This window comes from Hyalella azteca, unplaced genomic scaffold (assembly GCF_000764305.2).
Source record: "Hyalella azteca isolate HAZT.00-mixed unplaced genomic scaffold, Hazt_2.0.2 contig14966, whole genome shotgun sequence".
In the NCBI taxonomy this organism is placed as follows: Eukaryota; Metazoa; Arthropoda; class Malacostraca; order Amphipoda; family Hyalellidae; genus Hyalella; species Hyalella azteca.
The window spans coordinates 88,913-115,101 of record NW_025944832.1 but is presented as its reverse complement, the minus strand read 5'-3'; the positions used below and the strand labels follow the sequence as shown (position 1 = coordinate 115,101).

At 36.8% G+C, this 26,189-nt stretch overlaps 1 protein-coding gene and 1 long non-coding RNA gene across 3 annotated transcripts in view; one reads left to right on the top strand and one right to left on the bottom strand.

The window, feature by feature from the left end:
* Window positions 1-25,367, bottom strand: part of LOC108666853 (neprilysin-2) — a 61,359-nt gene extending 35,992 nt beyond the window's left edge. The window contains exon 1 of one of the 2 annotated variants that reach the window (XM_018153789.2): window positions 23,952-25,367. In XM_018153789.2, the coding sequence (XP_018009278.1) occupies window positions 23,952-24,028 (77 nt within the window). In that variant the 5' untranslated portion in view covers window positions 24,029-25,367. The remainder of the gene's footprint in view (window positions 1-23,951) is intronic. The other variant, XM_018153790.2, reaches the window with a different exon arrangement.
* Window positions 657-1,723, top strand: LOC108666854. Its single transcript, XR_001930522.2, has 3 exons — window positions 657-706; window positions 1,183-1,393; window positions 1,502-1,723. It is a non-coding gene; the product is annotated as an uncharacterized LOC108666854 (long non-coding RNA).
* Window positions 25,368-26,189: the final 822 nt, after the last annotated feature.

Genomic DNA, 26,189 nt, shown 5'->3' with positions numbered 1-26,189 from the left:
GGGAATGGTGATGTGAATCGTGTACTAAAACAATATGGGCCGAATAACTAAAACAAGAACATAATATAAATCTTTTGTAGAGCAATTACGAAAGATTGGAAACATTGCAATAAACTAATCAATGATTACTCCATTTCTCTTTTGCTGGAATTTAAATTCTGAAAATCAGCACAGTTTCACTATAGAAGGCTCCATTGTAAGTCAAGCACATCCTTTTCCCGACAAATTTTTGACTGAGCAGACAATTTTGAGTTGATCGTTCAATGGTTGAACTTGACAATAGAATTAGAATGTTAGCTATTAAAAGGGTCATTGAAAAATTTCATGATCATTTATACGGTAGTAAATTCATCATATGATCTGATCACTCTCCACCGATGTGGTTAAATGAAAAATTGTCTTACAACTGTTAGAATGCGCTGAGCTTTGTAATGCAAGATTATTCTATCCACATATAGTATGTTAAGGGTTCTAAGAACTTTCTTGCGGACATGCATTCTAGGTATCCAAGTTCTAGTGAGAACTCGGCTTGAGAAAGAGGATGTGTAACGTTTTTTCCTCACTCGTGTGGACAACAATGTCGTAATGTTTTCCTTTCGTAAGGCCTAGCCAGTCTTATATCTTCAGGCACTTTGTGGAAGTCAGGCACTTTGTGTCTGACTTCCGAGGCTGACTGACTACCACTACCAGTATACGCTATTCTGAGGTATGAGTGCATTTGGAATAGTGTTCTTTATAATTAGTGCCAATATAGATTATTTTATTATCTTCCCCCCTCCCATTTTTAAATTAAATTTTTGATAAAGTTTCAATTGCAACGAGGTAGTTCTTTGTTTTGTTTAAAGTTACAACTAATGAGGAATGTATGATGTGAATTAGACACTTATAGAGTTAGTCAATTTTTAATGAAATACTATTTTATAAAAAGTGTTAAAATGGGCCCATTGCCCCACCCCTGGGGCAATTGGCCCAAGGGCTAGGGGCAAGGCACCCACCCTTGGTTGCTTTTGCACAATTGCATATTTTTTGCCTAAAATTATAAAACAACACTTTACAGTTCTAAATAAGAAAAATGTAATAAAAATATTACATTCATTCATTTAAAAAAAACTTAAAAATAATAATAATAAATATAATAATAAAAATTTTACATTACTAAACCCCCAACATGTCTCTCAACAGAAAAAATGGGAAACCGTAACTCTAGCGATGAGGAAGAATCTCATTCATCTAGCCCAAAAAATAGCGATGAGGAAATAGATCATTCTTCCTCCACCAAGGAGGAAGAAGGCGAAAGGCCGAGCTCAGATAATGCCGTATCAGAGGAGGAAGAGGGGGATACGAAGAAAAAAAAGTTCAACTGTAGTAATTGCCAAGCGGCATTTAATAGGAGGTATGAGTACAGTTAAACTTTCGCATGTTGGAAATTGTGTTTTATTTTGTGCAGTTAAAAGTTACAAGTAATTTACAGTTACATGTTATGTTATTTCTCCATGTGCAGGGTTGATTTAAAGCGCCACCAAGTGGTGCACTCGATTTTGCGGCCATATGTGTGCGACATATGCCTGGCATCCTACAAGCGGAAAGACCACTTATACAGACATCACAGAAGGTGGCACCAGCCGCCTTCAACAGCACAGGCAACTACGCAAACTGAGACCTCAACCGACGACAGCTCCAGCGAGGAGTAGATGTCGGTATTGTGATCGTCAACAAATATTATAATTTGATTGTATTTTGTATAAAAATAAATATTTGTATAATAACAACAAATATTATAATTTGTTGAAATTTGTCAACATATTTTATAATTATTCATTAGCTTCAATCGAAGTACTGTCCCAGGATATTTAATCATTGATATTAATCCGATGTTAAATATTCTAAAAAATAATACATCATAATTTGTTTGATTATTCTTTATTTATTATCCCTCATTTATAATTGTAAAATTTCCGACTATAATGCTCGAAGTAGGAACCACGAATTCATATGTTACACAAATTATCGTCATCAACTGCTAAAAATTAACCCGATGTGATATTGGAAAAAAATTGTTTCATTTCATTGCTCTACCGTTTAATATCTAACCAAACAATAATTTTAAATCTAAATATATGTACATTTATATGGCATTGTTACAGGAATCAAGGCGGATTTATACACAAAATTTTTCCGCTTGTTATAATTTCAGTAATAATTCCGCACGAAGGGAAATATCCTCAATTTATTTCCCCAAATCGCGAGAACTTCAAAAAATCTTAATAATTAACCTATATAACATTATGCACTTCAAAATAATTTTCAATATCATCACGTGTCAATTTTGCGGATATATTATGAACATTTTTTGCGTTACATGACGAACTGTGCTTTACTTCATCGAAGCAAGATTCTATTTCAGTTACAACAAACAAAAACATCAGATTATTAAAACTGATAAACATCAGCTAATCACTTTTCCGAAAACTTCATATTCCGAAAACGATGCGCCAAATCATATTTTAGGACTGAGACATTAGTGTTGCTGACCGCGGTCATAAATCGCGTCTTTTCTGTTCTGGAACTTAAATTTATAACAACTCTCTTGCCGCACGTTTTGACAAATAAAATTTGATAGAGTGTTCAAAGACGCGCAACAAGGATAGTTCCGGGCTTGAAAGGCAAGTCCTAAGAGGAAAGATTAAAGATTATGAAGCTTCCAAGCCTCAGTTATCGACGTCTGCGTGGGGAACTCATTGAAGCTTACAAGTATACTCATGGCTTATACAAGGTCCCCGAAGGATTACTAGAATTTGAAACAAGAACCAACACCAGGGGCCACAGCTATAAACTAAAAAAACTGCGTTGTAACACATCCATGCGACAACATTTTTCTTTCTATTCTATTCTAAAAGAAAATTGGCTTCTGGAGGCAAGATGCAAGTGTCGTCGCAAGAAAGGTTCGTGGGTTAACTCATCTTTTGATATTTAACAGGAACTATCGGGATTCCCAGATTTGTAATAAGGGACATATATATATCATGTTTAGAGGCAAACTAATAAAGATACGAGTAAAATAAACGTTTACGAGGGAGATTCATACATCGAGGTTACACACTTTACAAGACTACTTATTTCGTTGGGAACATTTTCATGAAGCTTTATATGTATATATTATACATGTAACGCAACATTTTTGAGTGACGCATGCAGAGAATTGTTATTAATTTGTATACACTAAGCACAATTGTTTAGATATTACCCATATTAGCTTGGCTAAGTTTTAGACCTGACTGTAATAAATCGAAGTAATTAAATTGTAAATAAAGGAAAAATTTATGAATCGACAGTTTAAATTGGACGCTGCAAACAAAGATGAGGGATGACTAATTAAGGTAGCTAATAGAGGAGCTGTTATCAGGATGTATTACCGGCACAAATCAAGGTCACAAGCCAGAATTGTTGTTTGCACCAGTTGATCACAAACTGCATTAATTCCCTATAATAAGCTGAAATGATAAGCAGAGGAAGGTTATAAAATAAGTGCGTTTTACTATTGGAATTGATAAGTATGACTCAAAAATTACTTTGCTCCTGGATTCATTTGGAGTATGTCAAAAGAATAACGTGCAATGATTTACAGCTAATTTATATACTTTAGAATGCAACGCATCCGTTTCTCTTTGTGTAATTTTATTTTTTTAATAAGATCAAAAAACCTAAATTGTTGTCCTTACACTTGATTAAGAGGCCAATACTCTAGTGTCTTGAGGGTCATGACTCATGAGGTACATCACAAGCGCTGTAAATGTTGTCATAGTCTGCATGAAAGATCGCTCAGTAAAATTATTCTACAATATAACTAAAATTTTACGATTACAAAAATTTTCAGCATGAATTCATGCATAATTTCAAGTGAAAAATAAGAAAGACTTTATTCAAATGCAAATCCCCGGAATGCATGCACGCTCGACCTGTGCTTTACGTCGTTTCAAGGCGGTAGCTCATTTCAGTTCCGCGTTTCAGTCGCACGGTCGCCTACAAAGACGGACGCTGTTTCTCGCAACACCAAGAATAAATTCATCACTCGGCGTTTTTCGAAACTAGATTCACGAAGACTGGACGACCTGGCCCACCGTCTGAAGGTTAAATGCAAACACGTGAAACAAAGAACTCGTTAGGTGCATGGGAAACTCCGGCCATAAAAAAAAAGATGTTATCTCTATTCACGACTTTACTCATCGCAAAATTCCCTAACATACATTCAAACCTTTATTTCAATTAATTTAATCTATGGTTAACTCGTCAATACATCATCATCAGATTATTTTCTCTGGATGACTCGAGATACATTTAATTTATGTTTGCCTGATATGAGAGTATTAATATTTCTCGGAGTCAAATTTAGAACATTAGAAACGCAATGGTTGTTATGCCCAAAATAATAAAAAAAATATAACTCAATATCAGTACTCACTGCAGTGAACAGCGTTAAGCCATTTTGGTTCTAAGTTAATTTACTAAGGTTCTACTAAGCAGTTTTTCAACAATTAAGAAGGAGATCATTTAGACAGCAAATATACATTCTTTACTACATGAATAGTGCAATCAGGCTAAAACATAACGATTCTCTCCTATTTTAGAAACAAAAATCCTGTTACGGGCTCTTTCAACATCAATACTCAAGTACATTAAATATCTAATACTCGATATTTGTATATCATCCATACCTCATCACCATCGACGAAACACGATCGCTTCCCTAATCCTTCAGTGTAGTGATAAATTGTGATACTAGTCTGAAATAATGTATCCCATGCATTGATTTCAGTTTTGGACTGATAACTATTTTCGATTTTATTATTATCTTTAGTTTATTTATTTTTCTTCAGTTTCCCAACAAACGTAGGTAATTTATTTTTCAAAATATTTATGCCATTTATTAATGTGTTTCAGCATTTCGGTTCTTCTTCTCTAGAATTGTGTGATTTTTGACGGCTGATTTCTTCCAGCTTGCTTCGATAAAAACGAGCACTTTCATCTCCGGGTGTTAGACTCTGATGGATGAGTCTGGTCGCGCGTGGCTATTGGGCTGCGGTAAGTATTCGATGTCGTCTTCTGCCCTGCAGCCGTCGAATTAACATCATATACATCTTTACTACAACCTGAATGAAAAGTATACTCAATTTAAATATAACTGACTTATGTTTCTTTGCCGTTTTTAAATATAACTGACTTACATTTCTTTGAATTTGAATATAACTGACTTATATTTCTTTGCCATTTACCGTAAAAATGTAGCTTGTGCCAACAACTGCATAACGAACTTTTTTTTATTGTGCCCAACACTGCCATGCTTCGACTGAAGTGCTCTCGAGTAGTCAAGCCTGCACTTGAACTATTAACTAAAGTCACGGTGATCGTCAGGAAACATGACACCATTTTTTACATCAATATACAAAGTTTAAAATGCGCTTGTCATCACAACAAGGCGAGTTGTGCTTCTTCACGTCTGTTCTAGTGCCTAAAATTGTTAAAAATTACAAACCTGGAAAATTTACGGGTCTGTGCTAGAGACTGAATTCAAGAAACCTTGACACTAGTTTGGGATTTTTAAAGAGGCTGCAATTTTTTTCCAGCATGTGCCTAAAATGTAAAAATCCAAGTTTAGGTTTGAGAATCAAGTTTCATTTTTCATTCATGCGTGAATTTTTGACGAGTTACATTCTGATAATATTGAAACTTACATTTGTATTCGGATTCCACAGCAACGAGTAAAGTCAGTTTTAAATCAATGTGCTAAAATGGGAACTTTTCGACGTTAACGCATATGATTCTTCCAATCATAAATGTAATGAAAACGCCAATGAAAGTTCTAACATACAAAAATTTATTCGAATTGAAGAATTTTTTTCGTGAAGCAGATGATTTTGATTCCTTCCAACATCAGCCGGTAAAGCGGCATCGGACAGGAAAGCCGACGTCCGCATCAAGAGACTTTACAAGAAGGCCTTTTGGACGCAGCGAGAATGTGCCAAATTTTAAGAATTCATCTCTTAACATTTTCACAGTTTACCCTTTTTTAAGTGAAAAGCAGGTTATAGAGGTCCGTTTCTATTACGTGTGAATAATATATGAACATTGAACAATTAGGAAACAAAAATTTTAAATTCTTCAATATAATGAATAAAACTTGATCAATTCAACTTATGTTAGATCATCTGCGATTGAAACCAGCAGTATCTCATGCAGTTCATTTGATATCTTGATTTATTTTAATTTTATGGCATATTTGACGTTTTTCGCGCCTCAAATTATTATATTGAGCAGACGAAAATGCTGTACAATTACAAAGAGTTACCTACGTGAGTTTTCACATTAATTGTTAAGTACCATATGCTTAAAACATTTAATAATGTGAATATGTTTACATATAAAAAAACTTGAATTAGGTGCACCAGCACGCTGGGTATCACACTTTGAGCTTTCCAGAAGCTAGGAGTAAGCGTTTACTGCAAGTTTAGCTTTTCTTCAATAATACATTCTCAAATTTCATTTCGGTGTTGCAGGCCCGTGTTTGTAATCAAAATCTCGAGGACCAATTTGACTTAAATGCATTGAGAAATTCTGGTGGAAGCAACAAGGTGGTCGAGGAGCCCCGGCTCTCTTTGATTAAAATTTAACGAGTTCAAAAATCAAAGAGTAAACTAGACTAGCATGATTGGCAAGCAAGATCAAGGTCGGACGTGCGAAGCAATTAAGTGACAGAAACTTCATGGCACCACCAGAGGCAACTCAATTCTCAATTAGTGGCGAAATTCACGAAAATATGCACCCAACCACACGAGTTTCTGTGCCACCAAGTTTGTTTAATTAACTCCCAACCAGTCAAGACTTATATGAAGCCCAGAAATAGTGGCCTCAAATTTGGATTATTGAACATATTATTATGAAGCGCCCAGTAATATGAGCCTCACAGCATTAAGAAAGGCAGCGTTGTGCGGCAAGGCACAACATTATGAGGCACAGCATTATGAGTCGCAGAATTTTAAGGCCTAGCATTATGAAGCGCACCACTATGAGGCGCAGAGATTTTAAGGCATAGCATTATGAAGCGCAGCATTATGAGACGCAGCATTTTAGAGCACAGCGTTATGAAGCGCAGCATTATGAAGCACAGCATTATGAGGCACAGCATTATCAAGCGCAACATTATGAAGCACAGCATTTTAAGGCACGGCATTATGAAGCGCAGCATTTTAAGGCATAGCATTATGAGGCGCAGCATTATGAGGCACAGCATTATGAAGCACAGCATTATGAGGCACAGCATTTTAAAGCACAGCATTATGAAGCCCTCGATCACGCTGCCGCCCAAATCCTATGCAAATCAAGCAATCTGGTTTAAGGCATCGACTGCAGCAGGGCAGCTGATGCACAAGCCGAAATAAAACCAAAACTGGATGCATCGCAAAAAAATATGAAAGCAGCCATGCGGTGACGAACTCTCCAATTTTGCAGCCATGGAGTAGGTTAGCAACGAGTGTCTTCCTTCTTTGTCTGGTATTTTTCACATTAAAATTTGGTTCTTTCATGAGCAGTTAAATTATTTCACATTGTGAAGCAGGCAAGTGAGGAAATTTCGAGTGTTGCCGTTATGAAAATAATGTATTCAAAATGTTAACGATCGAAAATGAATAATTTACAATACCATTTAATGACAATACCTCGCTCTGTAATGAAGCTAGACGCGAGAAATTCTACACCATGTGACATCAAACTTACACAGAAAACTCGTCAAGTTGACGCTCACGAAACCCAGACTTCCTCTGAAGCCTCACGAATATATTAGCCTGGCATGCTTGTATTTAAATTCTGAGTGAAAATTATAGTTTTTGCGCTCAGGTAAGGTGAAGCTTCTTGGATGCTATATACTAATTTACAGTGGAAGCTCAACACTACTTCATATTGCAGTGCAAAGGCTTGTAACCTGGAATTGTACGTGATGAATTAAAACTTTGAAAATTATTATTTTATGTCAAGATTAATGCAAACTATGAGGGACGTACAAAGAGCGATGCCATGAGTATGCAGAGTGATATGATGGGCAACGTATGCAGGCAAGCTAGCGCCGTGTTACATTACATTATATATGCACGTCGTCCACTGAATATTAAAGACAACCTGAAACAAGGGCTGGTCCTGCAGTCTCAGCTGCTGTCGCTGTACAGGCAACGCTCAAGAATACTTGTGTTGCTGTTCTTCTTAAAGTTTTATCTAACACTCTTTGCAAGAGACTTCTCAGTCAAAGTACACTTTTACATTTGTACATGTATTTCATAGATCGCAACACTTTCACAATAAAGTTCATGCTCTTTAGAATGTTTTTGCCTCTTTTCGGTGCGAGGTTAAATTTTAATTAAGATATTACAGATGGGTATCTATTTATCTTTGATAGCGGAGTACTGCGTTACGTTTAGTTATATTTTTAGGACCAGAAGTCTCGAGTGGTCCTCGAGTCACGATCGATGTCACCGCCGTATACGTACTTCTAAGCCTCAAACATTTTACGAAAAGTGCCTTCGTCTCCGCGTGGAAGCTTTCAGGAAATCTTTTGACTGGCGGCGTCGAAAAGATCATTTGACTCTGTATAGGGCCAGCAAGTTTCATCTGGGCCATGCGTTGCTCTATAAAAGCACGCGCTAAAATACAGCATCCATGACACGTCGCTCAATTTCGGTTAGGAAGGACACCCGGGCGAACCAAGAACGACACTGAAATTTTTCTACTTCCGATGTCGGAGATATTGAGCATGACCGAAGAATATTCTGTCCTACATCAGAGTGCATCAGAGGAAGCTTCTATAAGTTAACACAGGCCTAACGACAAGGAAGACTTTTACGAACGGTACCATAGACATAAGCAAAGCCATTACAAATTTGGCACGATAAGAAAGACTTTTACGAACGATAGCATTGACATCGGCAATGACATTAATATTTTTATACGGTAAGTAAGATTTTTACAAAAGGTACCATACACATCGGCAAGGACATTGATCTTTTTACACGGCAAACGTTACCATAGACATCGGCAACAACATTAATATTTTACACGGTAAGTAAGACTTTTACGAACGGTGCCATTGACATCAGCAACGACATTGATATTTTTACACGGCAAACGTTACCATAGACATCAGCAATAACACTAATATTTTACACCGTAAGTAAGACTTCTACGAACGTTACCATAGACATCGGTAACGACATTGATATTTTTTCACACGATAACGAAGACTTTCAATTCTCGCATCCTTGACTTCGGGCACTATAGAGGAAAATTGCATGCAGAGCATAAAAATTATTTCGGGCTTAGAAGGTGAAAATCACATTACATTACCATGAAGTGCTATTTGCACCATCACAGATTGATGTATGAATAAAACAAATACTTCCAGTTCACTCAAGATAAAAAGTTTAATAAATATCTATGCACGAAGTACAAGTGGATATGGATATGACATACGGGAAGGCAGTGATCAACAGAGCTTATAGAAATAAATGGTATCTCATTGAAAATTAAAGTTTAGATTTTTTGACGTTTCGCACTGTTCAGATAACTGAATCACGGGTTAGAGCAAAACTCCTGAATGAGCTTGAAAGTTTCATAGCCAAGATTATATCCTAGCCGCACTTAAAAGAGTAACTGTAAAGAATTATTACTCTGATTTTGACTAAATATTTATACAAATATATAATGATTTACCATCCAAATGAGCAGAAATTTTAGTTTCGTTCATAAATGTTACGAATAAATGTTTTTTTTTAAATAACAGCGCTACATCAATAGTACGATAAATATGCGCTCCCGCTGGAATTACGAGCACAAGCCAACATCGCAAGCCGATTGCGTATCGCAAATCCACTGAGCAAATAACAGTCCCGGGCAACCTGAAGTATCAAGTCAGTAAATTTAGTAAACCCAGACTACGAAATCGTTGCCTTCGCATTTATTTTACTCAAAGGGACTTGGGTAGTCCATTTAATCTCACATTTCTATTTTGTGAAGCAAACAACAAACAAATTATTGTAAACCTCTGTGAATTTATGCAGCTGTTCTTGGGGTTGATGAGGCATTTTGTTATCATAATATCAACCAAACATTGGGTACAATTAAATCGGAGGAAACTTGCACAAAACTTGACTCATTGCGTGATAATCGTAAACGAAAATTATCAACCAATAACTAGTTGGAAATTTAGAGCAAAATTATCATCATATATAATATTTTTTCGAGGACTCGTATAGGTAATTTTCCGTTGTAGGTTTGACTGAACAGTGTTTTAGAATTCAACAATTCATCTTCGATGAAGAAGTAATCACCGATGATAAATGCAAACTATATTAATGCAGCAAAGTCACGCCCGTATGCAGAGGCTCGGCCGCCGCTGAAGCAGCGTCTCAAAGCAAAACACTTTAGCAGCCCTACGAGGCGACCATACATTAGCTCAGCCTCTTCGTAATTATGGACTGCCGGTCTATGTTATGGACTGATCAGCGACGTAGAAACAGCCTTACATGTTCAGGGAAATAGAAGTTTGTTTTGTGCGAGCAGTAAAACTCGAGCCAATAAATCATTTGTGGCTGTTTAAATCATTTGCATAATTTGTTTACGGCCAGCATGTTGTTCGTTGTAAGTTCATACCCAAACCTTGAATACAATTCAATTGCGACAACATCACAAAATTCAATATAAATTAATGGAAACAACTGAGGTACTTAAATTCATTCATCATCCACTTGATGACAATCTTTAGTAAGCTGAGATCATTTAACATGAACTTGTAGAATATATGAGTGTTCATTAACGGATTTCGATGTGGAGCCCTCAAGCCAGACCGCGGCAGACCCGAGTGCCGTCATGCTATTGTTCGAAGGTGTTTACTGCATTCAATGCCACACCACAACCGCGACAATCCAGGGATGAAGAGATCATCTCGTCTCTGCGCTGTTGTTGAATTGACGACCGCCAATTTGAATAGAAATGAAGACCAGCGGCAGCGAGGGACGTTTACCCTAGGAGTGAAGGAATGAGGGTGGCATACATAGAGTAAAGGTGTTTAGTTAGAATGAAGTTTATGGAATAAATTTCAAAATTTCAAGAGCTTTCTTGAATAAAAATAAAGTTCTAGTGAAACTTTATGGATAATGAATTATTATTAACGAACCAAAGAGAAAGCTGTATACACATCAAGCATTTACCATAGGATAATGGAATTCTGAGGCAAAAATAAAGGTACTACAACAATTAAGTCAGAAGGTCGATTAATCGATTATGTCGATGTCAACGTGAGTGTTATGAGTCATCAACATTCAAAAGCAAAACTGATGACACTAAATTTGAGTTTAAAAACTTCACATTCAACTCTTAATAAAGGCCATAGTAAATCATCGGCGCAGAATTTAATCGTGACATCAAGTAAACCGCGAACCATGTGAAGCTTCGTTACTAGAATTTTTACGATAATTTTAGCGCTATGTTTACTAATAAGTATTTTTGGACTGCAAAGCAACCTTGTCCTGGTTAGCCGAAGAACGAAAGTCCAAAGAAGTTTCACCACATAGATCATATCAACAGCTCAGTTATCACTGACTCATATTCATCCGGATATGCTGCACTTCCTTCCATACTATTATGATTTGACCTTCGGAGGTCATAACGCGACTCACTGTTTTTGTGTGTCGCTGATGCGGTTGGACCTAGTGCGGTCAAATGCGATGAGTGTAATGGTAATGAAATTTAAATGTATGATACATAAATAATTGAATTTAGGCGAAAAGCAAAATAAGAAGCAATCTTCGCTATGACGTGAAATATGATGGACTGTGACTGTGCTTCCTTTTGCTGAAATCGCGTCAATTTCAGTTTTGCAACCTGCATGGAGGTCAGTTCTTTGTCCACTGCCGAATGGCCAGTACAGAGCGCATGCGGAAGCATCCTATAATGAGCGTAACCCAGACTAGATATACCAAATACTTTTATAATACGTTTCCCTGAGCTGCAGCAATGATGATAATATTTGCACTTATCTCCCAGTTAACGCGTCAGATCTAGGCTTTTTATTTATCTGCGTAATAATTTCGTACAGTGAATGTTGAACTTAAATGCTTATACTGTACGGTAACTTGTTTATGAAAAGAACAGAATAGCATGAGGTTAAATCCTTTATAACTTATCATCATTCCTTAGCATTTCACATCAACTCAATGATCATAAAGATGACCCTGGCGATCGGACCTGCTACTCGGACTTTGTCATTGCAATTTTCAGAACTCACGCCTTTGTTCACACTTAAATCCAAATTACCGTTCTTCCGAATGAAAGGAGTTTTTTGACAAGCTTGCTGAAATAATTTTTAAAGTAGCTAGAAGTAACAATCGTACGTAAGGTCCATAAGAGTTTGCGGCACAACAATGCCTCATGCATAGTTATTTTCGACGTGGTTGTATGCCCGTGTACAACACGCGCACTATCGAGCATTGCGTTAAAAAACATCGCGGAGTGCATCACGATGTGAAGGCCGCAAAGATTCGGTGCTTCATGGAAAAAAGGAGCATTATAGGATGAAGCATACTCGAGACAGGTGAAACACGGCCAAAGTCTGCAGACTTTATTTCATGAATCCATGAATTACAGAATTTTCCAAAACCGATTTCGATGCAAAAGTTTCAGTCTTACTTGATTTTGAAAATAAAAAGAGGACTAACTTCAATGACTTCCTTGCATAGATCATACGGTTCACTGTGCATTACAATAAATGATCTGTAAAATTGCTTGCATAGATCATACGGTTCACTGTGCATTACAATAAATGATCTGTAAATTTGCTTGCATAGATCATACGGTTCACTGTGCATTACAATAAATGATCTGTAAATTTGTCATTAAAAAGTCATGCAAATGATTGTTAATAATCAATTAGGAAATTGAATGCTCCTAGCCCTCACTTAAAACTTTGATCCGTAACTCACTATCAACCTCAATATTGTTTAATAGTCTCTGAGTACATAATGCCACACAAATGATACGCTTCAGAGCTGCACCAAACCTTCCAGTCGATGGAACGATGCGATATCAAGGCCAACAAATCGAAACTGTCGACAGAGTTACTGAAAGGCAACTACGATACGATCAGTGAATTCCATTACACACTGATTATGTAGCGACGAACTTCATGCATGCTCGATTTAGACAATTCTGTGACAAAGCCCTGGGTGAGTTTTGGCAGTCAGAAAGGCCTTGTAGAAAAGCATTAGTAAAAAGAACTCAGCTGCTGTTGCAGCTGAACAAAGTCTATTGATGAATCTTGACTGTGTATTCTGTACATGAATGCAGCTGATCAAATTAAAGCCAGTACGCAAGCCTTCCCACTGCCTCTAACACCGCTGCCAGGCTTCGTGAAGTAGGAAAAAAACATGAGACCGTTTTATAAAGAAGCCAAAAAGCTGGTTAAAGCCTTTCTATTGTAGCTAAATTTATCTTATGTTTTATTATGGTGTAAATAACAAAGTTATAATAAGATCATCAGATTTATAAATATAAGACCACGATCCGGCTAATTCGACATACAGTTGTATACGGACGGACTTCAATAGAGAAAATAATAACATATAATGTTTCATACATGTACAAATTTGTAATTTACCGAGATTTCTAGTAGCAATTGGCATTTTAATGACTGAAATATGTAGTCTTGAGCATTTCAGTTTTAAACATTATCATTTTCATACGCGTTCGCCATCTTGTGCGAAGATGATGAACTATTTTGGAATGTCGTGCAACTTGGCTTGCGCAGAGTGGATTTTGCTCTAGTTGGTTTCAGAGAATCTGAAACCACCATGTCCATTATATTCGTACGATAAGTAGTTTTCCATGGAATATTATGAAGATTTAACTTAAAATAAACTCTACGTGATACTTGAACCTACAGAAGCATTTTAAACTCTTTTATCAAATGTTCCCCTTGGGAAATGAATGCAGATATTTTTAACACTTTCGGATATGATAATATTTGATGGTGCAGGCGATACAGAAAAGTTCTTCTGCATTCAAATGAACTCAAATTAACAAACAAATGATTTCACATATGCAGATATGAAATGTTCAGCTCCGAAGATGTAGAATAGTGATGAATTTGATTTTGTTGCACAAACCGGAATCAAAACGATTGAAAATGCATTTATTCACATATCCTACCTGCTTGGAATCGTAATAACTTGTAAAAGATCAACGAGTGCAACGATATAATTGAATTATTGGTGAAGTACATCATAGTTTTTCAAGAATTATGAGCTTTCAGTTTCTGTTCCTTATGTCAAGTTGATGTTTTATGAATGCATAGAATATGAACAAATAAAAGAAATACGTTTTAATTGCATCATGAAATTTTGAGGTTTTGGTATATTTTTCAAGTGATTTGCAGCTATCGAAGATGCTCAGTCACATTTTTCTCGTCACACTCCATTTTTAATGCCGTAATGTAAAAGTACCGAGATTACAATTTGGTACTATTCGGCAGACAACGTTTATTGAACTAAAAACGATTATTTGAGTATTAGAGGCTGAAAAAAACCCAATTAAAAATAATATTTCCTCATCAGAAGTTCAGAAGCTCGACGCAATTAAAAATTTTTGTTTTCCCGTTGAGCGAGCCATATTCCTTCGAAATTATCTTAATTGGACCAAAAATGCCTGCCTTTCGGATTAATTTTTAGAGTCGCAATGTTTTGAATATTATTTGCACAAAGGAAATATTTACTAAGCTTCAGTCGGGGAAGCTCAAGTTACCATAATTAGGAAAACAGGAACGATTCAAATAATAAAACATTTTTTTTTTAAAAACAATAGTGTTCGTGCACCAATTTTTTAGCAGCATTAGCCAATCTTTTTTCATATTTTTCGAAAATTATAGAAAATTTTTGCAATTTTTAAAAACAATTTCCGCTTAAATTTCAAAAGTACTCGCTCGCCGTCTAATTGAGTAAAAGTGTTGGTTTAAAATCAACGAAAGGTAACTGAAAATTTTGTGTTCTAATTAAGTTGAGCTTCCGGGATTACGGCATCACTTACCCGGCCCTCACGTTTTAGATTTTGTAGTTTATCATCGTATGCGCGCTAAGCTTTATGCCCCTGTATATGCCATATCTGATGATATTATTAAAATAATAATGTTAAAATTATCAAGCAAATATTGTCTGTTCAGGTATGAGTGCTACCGAGGCCCGAACGTATTTGTTAGTATCGGATGAATGCCACAAGCAACAACCGGAGTTGCTGTTCGTATTTTCATTGTGTTTTGTTAACGTCCATTGTTTACTTCGAAAGAGTCTCGTTTTCACTGAGGATGAATAAACTAATATTATTATTGAAAAGAGATGACACATTCTTGTCCTGATCTTGTAACAGATTAATTGACACCATTCCCCGGATGGATCTATGCACTTGAGCGTAAAATTCATAAGGCGTTGAATAAGTACTGATAAACACCTAACAATTACATTATCAAAAATTTGGAGAAGAAATATTCAGGAAGATGCTCAAAAGCACCTCGCGCCTTGCACCTTCTTGTGAGTTTTGAATGAGCTTATTAAAAAAAATCCGTCCAGAAACTGTTCCAAGTTTTTGGCTCGTTTCTGGCCTGCGCCATGCCATTCATCACCAACTTTTTGGCATGTCATCAAAATTAGCGAAGCTGCCATCTGGGGACGGACAGAAGTGAAGACCAAGATGGCCGAAGTGTTATTTCTAAAATCGACGATGAATGTGCATCACATCAGCACAATTTTAGATTGATTTCTCATTTTTTTCATCTTTCTAACTAATCATGTTTCATAGCCTGTCGTCCTCAATGATTTAATTTTCAAGTTTTTGAATTTTATTGCTTAAATTCAATGCAATTTTTAAGAGGTTAAAGCAGGCCGACACTTACAGACCCACTTCCCTGCCCACTTCAACTTCTTGTGATACAGCATCTTATTTACTCATTTTCAATTTAATGTCAAATATGAAGATCACATTAACTCTGGGATAAAATAACTCTGGGATAAATCTAAAAGAATTTACGATTAATATCTCCTGCAGCATGACCACTAGCTTGCAAGCAAAGTTATCGGATACCAGAAGAAAAAGACAATTTTCTTCAATGGAAGCTCAGGGCAAGATTTAGAAACCATTACCGGCTGCAAGCATAGTATGTATAGTGAATAAAAATGTCTGACCATAAGTCCGTTTTTTGCAGCAGCAACAGGAGTAACGCCAAGTTTGTACAAATATTTTATCAACTGGAAGGGAATTCTAAATATTTCATGTGTATTTGCACTTATTCTAATATCTATGTATATAAAATATTATTATATTGTTTTTTTTTTTTTTGCGGAAGCGATTTTGGGTTTTGGTACAGCAATGGAGATTTTTAATATTATTGTCCTATAAAATGTAAAATCTCTTACCTTTCGGCACAGCCAGGGAAGCAAACGGAAACCTGAATGGATGATTTCAGTCTGCGCAAGAGAATTTATTCGGGAGCCGCGTGCAAAATATTTTTAAATACTATTGTGAACAACTATTTTCTTGCAAAATTGTACACATATTATTTTTTACATATTTAACACGGTGCAAGTACATGAAATTCGTCTAAATGTCAGGGAGAAAAATGCTCTGTGAAGCCAAAATATTCAGATCGAAAATTGCAGTAGCATTGCATTCATTGGATTGCTTGGAACGCTGCCATCTTCAAAGCGCTCTGGACTAACTTAGTTTTCCGTGAAAGTCAGAAATACTTTCTACTATAACCACCTGAGGGAAGTTGAAACCTATTACTATTGCGCGATTGTGAAGTGCTATTCACTCTCGTTCTCCTTCCTATAGATTGCAGGTCAATAAACGAAAGTTCCGAGCCGTCAGGCAAGGCGAAGCTGATGAAACAGCGGCAGCGCAAGTTGCACTCGTCAAATAATTTGGTGCATGCAAGTTTTTTCCTAACGTGCAACCTGCTAGCAGAATGCTTCTATGTTATGGAAAAATTTTTATTGTAGTTGCCACAATATAACACTATCTGTTTTGTATACACTTGAGCATATGTTGGAGACGCAATGCAAATACTGTATATCTGCATGCATCTCCGGGTCCATTGTTTTCCAGTCAATGTTCCATAAATTAAGATCCAGAGCGAAAGAAAAGTCAAGTTATCATACATCACAGCCAAGTAATTCAGATGCAGCACCATGGTAATCGAGCTCATTGTTGCTTTTTATGAACCTCTGTCCGCTACTTTCGAACAAGTTTGTAAGGGGTAAAAAGAACCATCACCTTACCTAGCACCATAGTGGGACACGGAGACTAACCTTACATGGCTGACTTGTAGAAATTCAACTGTATAACTGTAAATCATTTTAAAATTTGTGACATGTGATGAAATATCAATCATATGAACTCAAAGGCCCTACGCATGAAAATACAGAAAGTTAGTTATATTGAATCCAAATTGGTGAAGTAATATGAGAGAGGAACTCCAATTTCTGGCACTCTAACGGCATTAAACAAGTTAACTAGTTGGCATAATATTAGCGACCTCCCTCAGTCATGGAAAAACGCAGGCTTTAAAACATTTATTAGTGTAACTTCACATAGCTTGAATCACAGATTCGATCGAAATTTGAAAGTAAAAAATATTTAAAACTCACCATAACTTCATGGAAAACGTTTTAGACTCCAGCTCCATCGACAGACTGAAAATTCTAGAATGCAGGTACAGTCAGCCGACATTCAAAAATTTAAATAGGTCTAACAGAAATTAAAACCTTAACTAACAAAAACTGCCAATAACAATAATTAAGCAAAACAAATATATTGTTAATTTCAATTGGACATGAGCCAAGAGGTGCACTGAAATTTTCAAAGTGTGCCTCTGTTTGAAAATATTCAGGGATTCTACAAGTAGCAAATACTAATTGCAAGGAATCTTAACTCTTTAATTCACTGTTAGATTCTGACACGTTGCACTTTAAGACACTGATACGTGAATGGAGGAAATGTATCACGGACGGCAGTATCGTGATAGCATTTACTCCTTCATTAACGCCAACAACACCACGCGTGAAAGTCTTCTTTTAAACAAGGAAGTGCTAAAGTTCCTGCACCTGCAAGAAGAGTAATCCCTAAGAACTCACCGCATGGCATAAGCGGGCACTGGGTCATCCTGCGCGACGAACTTTTACTTTCAAAACAAAATATTTTTTTATATGCGACAGGGGGTATTAAGGAAATTCCGTCAACGTTAGCAAATAAAAGTCCAAGTTTCGCCTTTCCGGGAAAAATTGTAATTCGTAGAAATAGGATCACTGTCATATTATGTAATAAAGTACCAGAAGCGATTTAGGAAAAATTTTAGTGTGTACAATCATTTGTACAATTATTGTTAGAGGGCCTGCATCAAGACATAAATTTTTTTCACATCAGAAAACTAAGTAACAAAATTAACACAAATTACAAAAAATACAATGTGAACGTTGATTTATTGACTATCAGACGAGCCATCTACGTTGATCTGTCTGTTTACATTCCACTTATCATTTTACAAACTCCTGGTGAGGCTAAACTGGAAAAATTTATGCCATTGAATTCAAGTTTTAATTGGAGTCAATCTTTGCTGCTGGAAAATTATGTATGCATGTGTAAAATTATTTATGTATGTGCTCGTGGTAATGATTCGGTTATCCGATCTCGTAGATTGCGAGTCAGGAGCGATCGGGGCTCGGTTGGAAAACTGAAGCACAGGAAGGAAAACGGAAATTGGAGAAATTTAATTCAGCTGCTGATGAGAAGCGAAAAAACAGGTCAAAATATAGGTAAGTATCAAGGCTGGTTCTTGGTTCGATCATCGAGACAGTTAAATCGGTGTCGCAGAACTTTCACCGCTGCCCGACCGACTTTGCATGAAGGAAGAGAAATCGCGTTAGTGGTTCACATTAGGGCTTGTAAGTGGTTCATATTAGGGTGCTTGCTACCCAAGCACCCAGTTAGGGTGCTTGTAAGTGGTTCACATGGAACGTTATTATATATTATATTATATATTATATCTTATATATATTAGTCCACTGAGTATATGAATGCGTGGTGCAGGTTCCGGCAGGTATATGCGAGTATAGTTTCGACCACACCTAAAGCGTTAGCAGGTAGATATTCTGGAGCTGTAGGATACAGTGGATAAATGATTATTGTGGGGTAGCAAACATCTCACTCTTCATCTTTGTGACTGTCAACTCTAGAGTTGATCGTTTCTGCTAAGGAACATCATTAACGTTCATCGATTTTTAATTATACACAGAAAATATGATAAAAGTCTAAAATTGTTCATCGTTTCCTGCGACTTATTACCAAATTGTACAATATAGATAAAACATTATAATATTCCAACGCTGTTATTCTATACAAAATAATGCAGTGATAGCGTATAGGTAGGATTTTTCAACGCAAACTCCATGTAGCGCTGGACAGTATAAATAATATTAAACGCACATTGGAGGCCACAGATGCCGAGTCCTTATAGAGATAAATGTTGTTAAAGTTAGATTCCTATTTAGCTTTGGTTTGCCGGGCGTCTCTGAGTGCCAAACAATACGCTACATATAGTACCAAGTTCAGACTCGGCTGCGAGAGAGTGATCAAGCGTCCAACTGTCCGTACGGACCATCTTATGGTCTAACTTTAGCTATTATTGCTTCGATCAGGCAGACTATAAAATAAGAAACTTCTGTTCAATCAGAGGAATCAGCAATACTCCTCAGTCAGTCGGAACTTTGAGCCTCCCTTGTAGGACAGAAGTCTCTATCTGTCCAGATAATGCTTGCTTCGGAGTAACAACCTATTTCAATGCATTGTTGTTGCCGCTATTAAGATTGGTGTTACGTACATCACGCGTACTTACATGTTCTCGTCTTGTTGGCATTATTGAGACTGGCGTTACGTAAATCACGTGTACTTTCATGCGGTCTTCTTAATGGGAGAACAACTAATTATACACGGCCAACATTTCTCATGCAATATACATTACATTCAATACAAATATATACATTGAATACTGCGGTAAAATTGATCGCAGTTACCCTGATCAATTCGTTTTTACGTGAAAGTTACAATAAGAAGTTATTTAACCAAAGTGACATTTTATTCACTGTCGTATCGCTACGAGATGAAGAGATCAGAATGCGTGCAGAATAAATAACTGAATGAATCTCGTACTAAAATGTAACATAATCAACTATCAACATAATTTTATTGATTTCTGGTTAAATTGTAATCGTAGTAAATAGAAAAAGTTTTAATGATTGACAGGAGAAGTTTAATCGACAGATATTATAGAATCACAATGTAATGTTTTATACGATTTCTCATCCAAATCCTCTAAGGAACGCTAGTGATTGGAGAATGACTTAGGGGGACCAGCGAATATAATTCCAGCATCAACCCAACCTTTAATTTGAAGAACATTTTACGAAGATATCAAATCATATGTACTGGTTCAAGATTTTGAACATTCTCAGTTTGGGACTAAATATGACATATAGTTATTCTGTGTGACACTTTACATTTCCTTATCGAAATCATATATTATCGACAACTTTCAATTTTCGTAACCTGAAGTATTCTTTGGTAAATGCACTTTACCAATTTGCAATTTAAAAGCCCATACTCTTTACAATGATTATCGTTCATGTGAAATTAAATTTCGCAATTTATCCATCAAAGAATATTTTCTGCCTCGAAATCCTAAACAGCGTAAAACCGAGTCACTTAAACCGCATATTGCACATAATGTGATCCGTTATGGTCTGAACCGATGCAGACGACGCAGTCCGTTGATCGTGCTCACTGTAATGATATATTTGATTCTCAACAATGCACTTACTTCAGTCTCGCTACTTTCCAGGACTGAGTAAATCCCAACTCCGGGGTATCCAAAACTACTACCAACTTTCGACTCTCTACCGCCACAGACAGAAAAACTTCTTAATCTCTAACGCCCAAGTCAGTATATCTTCTGACGCTCTACCGACCATGACAAAATAACATCTGAATCTCTATTGCACAATACGGTACAACTTCTAACTGTCTGCCGTCCAATGCAATATTACTTTTACCTCTCTACAGCGCAAGACAGAATAACTTCTGACTCTAAACCACTTAGAAGTGGTCGAGAGTCAGAAGATTAAGGAAGGAAGAATACTGAAGTCAACAACTTCCCCTTACCTACTTAGTGAATATCAAGAAGTAGGAAACTGCTCACTCGATCGTCCAGACTCCATGATGGCTAAGTTGATTTCTAACTAAATTGTCCATAGACATTTTGTGGCCTAAATTTGCTACAAGCAAACTTGAATATATTGTAGGAGAGAAGTCATGTGCACGGAGCTCATAAGCGGTCGCTGTTTCGTCGATGTATGACCTACAGTGTTCCAAATGTCAGAGTAAGCTCTTGCGTTCGCCGGTTATGCATTTCATTATTCAAACCGAGACAGGTACGAATTATACATCAGGTCTGCTCCATGATCTAAAGCGAGTATTCAGGGATAATTCTTTTTTACATTTTGCTACTAATGTGATAGACAATATTTTTCTGTCAATTACGATTAGATGTTCAGCGAGTATAGATGTTCAGCGAGTATAGACGTTCCGGTACATCGTACTGACAAGGGCAGGTGCCTTTGTACGTGAACTATTTATGCGTATCAAACTGACTCGTGTCCCACATCTTTATCGAAATTCTCGGCTACTTGCGGCTGTACCTATTGGTAATACGAGCATCTAAACTTATTTATTGTGTAAGGATAATTAGAAGCCATGCTAAAACAAACTGTTTTAAATTACAATTATTATCAAACTACCTCTTGTAAAATTTCGAATGTTTGGTTAATTTCGTTAAGTTAGATGTTTTTTCACGGATATTTTGTTCAAATTGGGGATGGTTAATAGACAAAATCATGCAGCAGATGGAGGTAAAATTGTGAGAGGGAACGAGGCCGCGGCGGGTCAGAGGGCGGGCGGCTCCAAGTCTCCTCTTTCAAGGTTGTTTTGATAACAATAATTGTTGTTTTTTGTTGATGCTGTTACCGCTGTGGTTATTGCTGCGACGCTGCTGTTTTTGCTCATGCTGTTGCCGATATGGTTATTATTGCTGATACTGCTGTGTGAGCTCATGATGTGGTCGCTATATTTGTTGAATATTATGTTGTGTGAACTCTTAATTGCGTTTGTTGATAAGGTTGTTGACTACGAGGTTGAAGTTGATCCCGTTCTGATGTTTTAGAACTACAGTTCCATATAAATATTTTTTTATTTGTTCTTCTGCTTTCATATTCGTTACAACCTCTTCGTGGGATAAGACGTTGTTATTCTTATAAGACGTTGTATATATTCTTATAAGATAAGACGTTGTTATTCTTGCAACTCAACAGTTAATACACTAAGGATAAAACACACCTGCCGGGACACGGATGTCGATATCACTCCCTAAAACTAAGGTAGCTCATATTGATAGGTATCTTAAGCGTTGATGACGATGCGCGCTTTCCTCTCAACAGTACCAATGCTAATCATCGGAAACGTGAAAGTCTTTAAATATATAAGTGAATCGCTATGCTTAATATTTGACTCTTCTAACACGTAGGAAATCAATCGATTGACACACGATTAATAATTTTCATGAAATATGTACGCAATCAAGTAATTATTCCTTATTGCTCGCAGATATTTACAGATTTTGAACAAAAAATAAGTGAATAAAAAAACATTTTCATATTATAACACTCTAGCCAGAACGAATTAATTCTATAAAATAAATTTCCGCTACACATGCTCATGATTGGGGTAAGTTCAGTAGATGATTAATTCATATAATCATATTTAAGTGTTCAGTATTGCACTGAGAAAAAGTTTGTGCGAAGATTTGTGACGCTGCGAGTTATAATAAACGCCTTGACCTGAGACTGGCAGCTGCCGTGGAGCCACGACAAATATCGTCGGCCTATTATTGGTATTCTCTCGGCCACCAAATATACCTCCGTGATTCTAAAGGATTTTCAGCGTTGTCCTGAAGGCATGCTAAACCCACACCGTACATCGGGTCAAGGTGTCTTTTCTAATCCACGTAAATAGGGACCTGTGACGCGAGTTGTCGAGCCTACGTGTATCTTTCATGCTGAAAATCGGAGGAGGTTCATGAGACAACAGATGAATTTCCGACGTCGACCGATGCTGATTTAGCTATTATTTACATTATATGCAGGATAACGAGAATAATAATGTATTGATAATATGCATTGATAATATGCAGGATAACGAGAATATGCACGCAAGATTTTTAAATGCCGAAATTGTTATTATTGATTAGAAGATTTCATGTTCGAAAATTTGTTTGTAGATTGTGGACTAGGTTGTATTAAGCCAGAATTGCAACACGTACCGAAACGTCTGACCCTGCCATTTTTATTATAGACAGACAAGAAAATATCTGCCCGACACCTCGGGTGCATAATTCCTAGCTCAACAACACGCGCACGAACTTAGGACGAAGCTAAATAGCAATGTTTATACAGTATTTTCATTCAGGACACAGCGTGATGCCAAAAGTGAATGCTTGACAGATTCTCTTATCAGAGGTCTGAGAAAACAATGAATAGCAATACGACCCAGCGCGTCTTTAATTTCCTTCAAATTCCGTTCGCTTTTGACCAAATAAAAAAGCGCCAAAAGCGTAATATTTTGCCGACAAACTTCATTTTGAAAGAGGAGAGCTTTTTATACCTGCGACAATATAGGTTCTTGTAAACAAAAACAATCTCATTCATGAATTACTAAACTCATGCATTTAATTTCAGTTAGCTCCTTAAAATGAGATTTATTGTACTCACGTGTCCTCAGAAGTGCTTCTGGAGCTGGCCAGAGTCACCTGACTCTCCGCTTTGTTGGGCTTGACGGGATCAGGCATACCGCCTCATAGGCAGTAACTGTTTCTAAGCACTGTACTATAGACTGGACAACTTTGCTGTTCGTGATACTGGGCTGAGACGGCACGAGCTTTGCGACAGACTGTACAGCTAGAAGATCACAAGGAGGAGTCAGTTAGTGGAGCTTCCAAAGACGCCTATTTCATGCTGTCAACCAACATGGAGAAGAGTTAGAGCGTTGCATGCATAAACTCAAACCCGAAACTTTCCATAAATTCAGCATGAAGGAATAATCTATGAGCGTGAAATAAGCGTTGGCAATATTTACCCCAACGTACGAAATTAGTTAATGAAATTCAAGCGATGGAAGATAGATATGAAACAATTGTATTCCAAAAGAAAAAGGCGACTACAACCACAAAATAATACAGAAATCCCTAGGTCAAAAATGGTGTAAATAAAGAGCAAATACTTGATTACAGAGTTAATACAATGGAAAGAACAGTCAAGCTTTAAAAAATTATCTAAATTTTATTAATTTACGCCTTCCGTATTGAGCAGTCACGACCATCCAAAGTCAAACTCGTACATGAATATGAGTATTTTTTGAGTAATAAGTACAGCGATGTTAATCATTCAATTTGTGTTTCGACAGTGCAATAAAACCGTTGAATAGAGGCTAAATGTTTAGCATCGATACAAATTACTCAACTTTGGAAAAGCTGCATTCATTTCACAGGATTTGTAAAGAGAAAGTACCAAGTATTACACGAAGCTGCAGTTAGCGAAAATTGTGCGTGCTCGAGAAGAAGGCTCTCGTCACAATATGCTACGATCGTTCGACAAATTTAGAATAAGGCTACACTCCATCAATGAAATACAATGTAAAGTCACGAAAAAATTATTTATAAAACGCAATAAGAAAGGCAGGTTAATGTTAATCCCATGTTGCTTTATCTATATTCGAAAATTTTGGTCTCATTTGACGCTTTTCAACAGCATTCATAAATCTTGATAAGCATAAAGAGGATGAGGACTGTGGAGATGGCGGTGTAACAGAGCTCTATGGTAACGAGCTTTTGAGACGTGCTGGGTTTCAGTTCTGTATTGAAGTCATACATCGTGGCGGTGATATGAGCACCTTATAACGAGACTATTCCTGTGGCGAAACGATCGCGTTAGGGGGGGGTGATATGAACAACACCTTATAACGAGACGATCCCAGTGACGAAACGATCGAGTTAGGGTGTTGCAGTGCGACTGAAATAGCTCGAAGAATATAGCGTTGACGCTGTAAGAGGGAATGAACAACGCAAACTCCGGGATTCTCGAAGAGGCAAATATTAAGATAAATTTTGTAATAACGGAAAATTCATGAATATAATAATTTTGAATGAGAATTGGCCAAAAAAAAATCTGAAATTTTAGATTATACAAGTATCAATTCGTATAAAATAAAAAGATTTTAAATAAAGAAAATTTCAGAGCCATAACCTTGAGAAGAAGGAACAACGTAACTTTGTAATTTGCCGATTTACCGTTGTCAGGTGAAACTAAAAAAAAATCGGCGTTTGAGTAAATGTAGCTAAGCAACATTCGCTGCGTAACTCCGGTCCAGCTGCAAGACTACGTCGTACAATCAACGTCTGAGCGGCTCGGTAGAAAGTTCTCCGCTGGACGACTGGCCTAGAGCTCACACATGAAAGTGAGAGCTGTCGGTCTGGTCTTGGGAAACGGCAAGCGATTGAAGAGAAACAGTCACATGAAACTTAAAGACGTGAATTTTATAATATACTGAACTCTTATTTCGAGGAAAGTGAACGCTAGAAGGAAGAATAGCTTTGTACCCTCAATGAGAGCAGTCAAGTTTGAGAAAAAATTAACAAATAACGAATCAAGAGGAAATTCCAATCCACTTTCAAAGAAGAATGATAACCAATACAATAAATTCGGTAAGAAAAAGATCACCTTGGAAAAAAAAATTCAGAAGTATAATACCGGAGTTCAGGAGGCCGTGATCCCCAAGAAGATGAATGAGACAAGTTTCCTAATTACCAAAGTTTGGAACAGAGATGATAAGGAAAGTGTAAGACGTTTAAAGAACTTAGCAGTGCTCGCTGCGTCGTTTGCAAAGTGTCAGAATATCTAGCGCTGTAAAAATAAAAGAGACAGGGCTATTGAAGGTGGTGCTTTTGTTCGTCA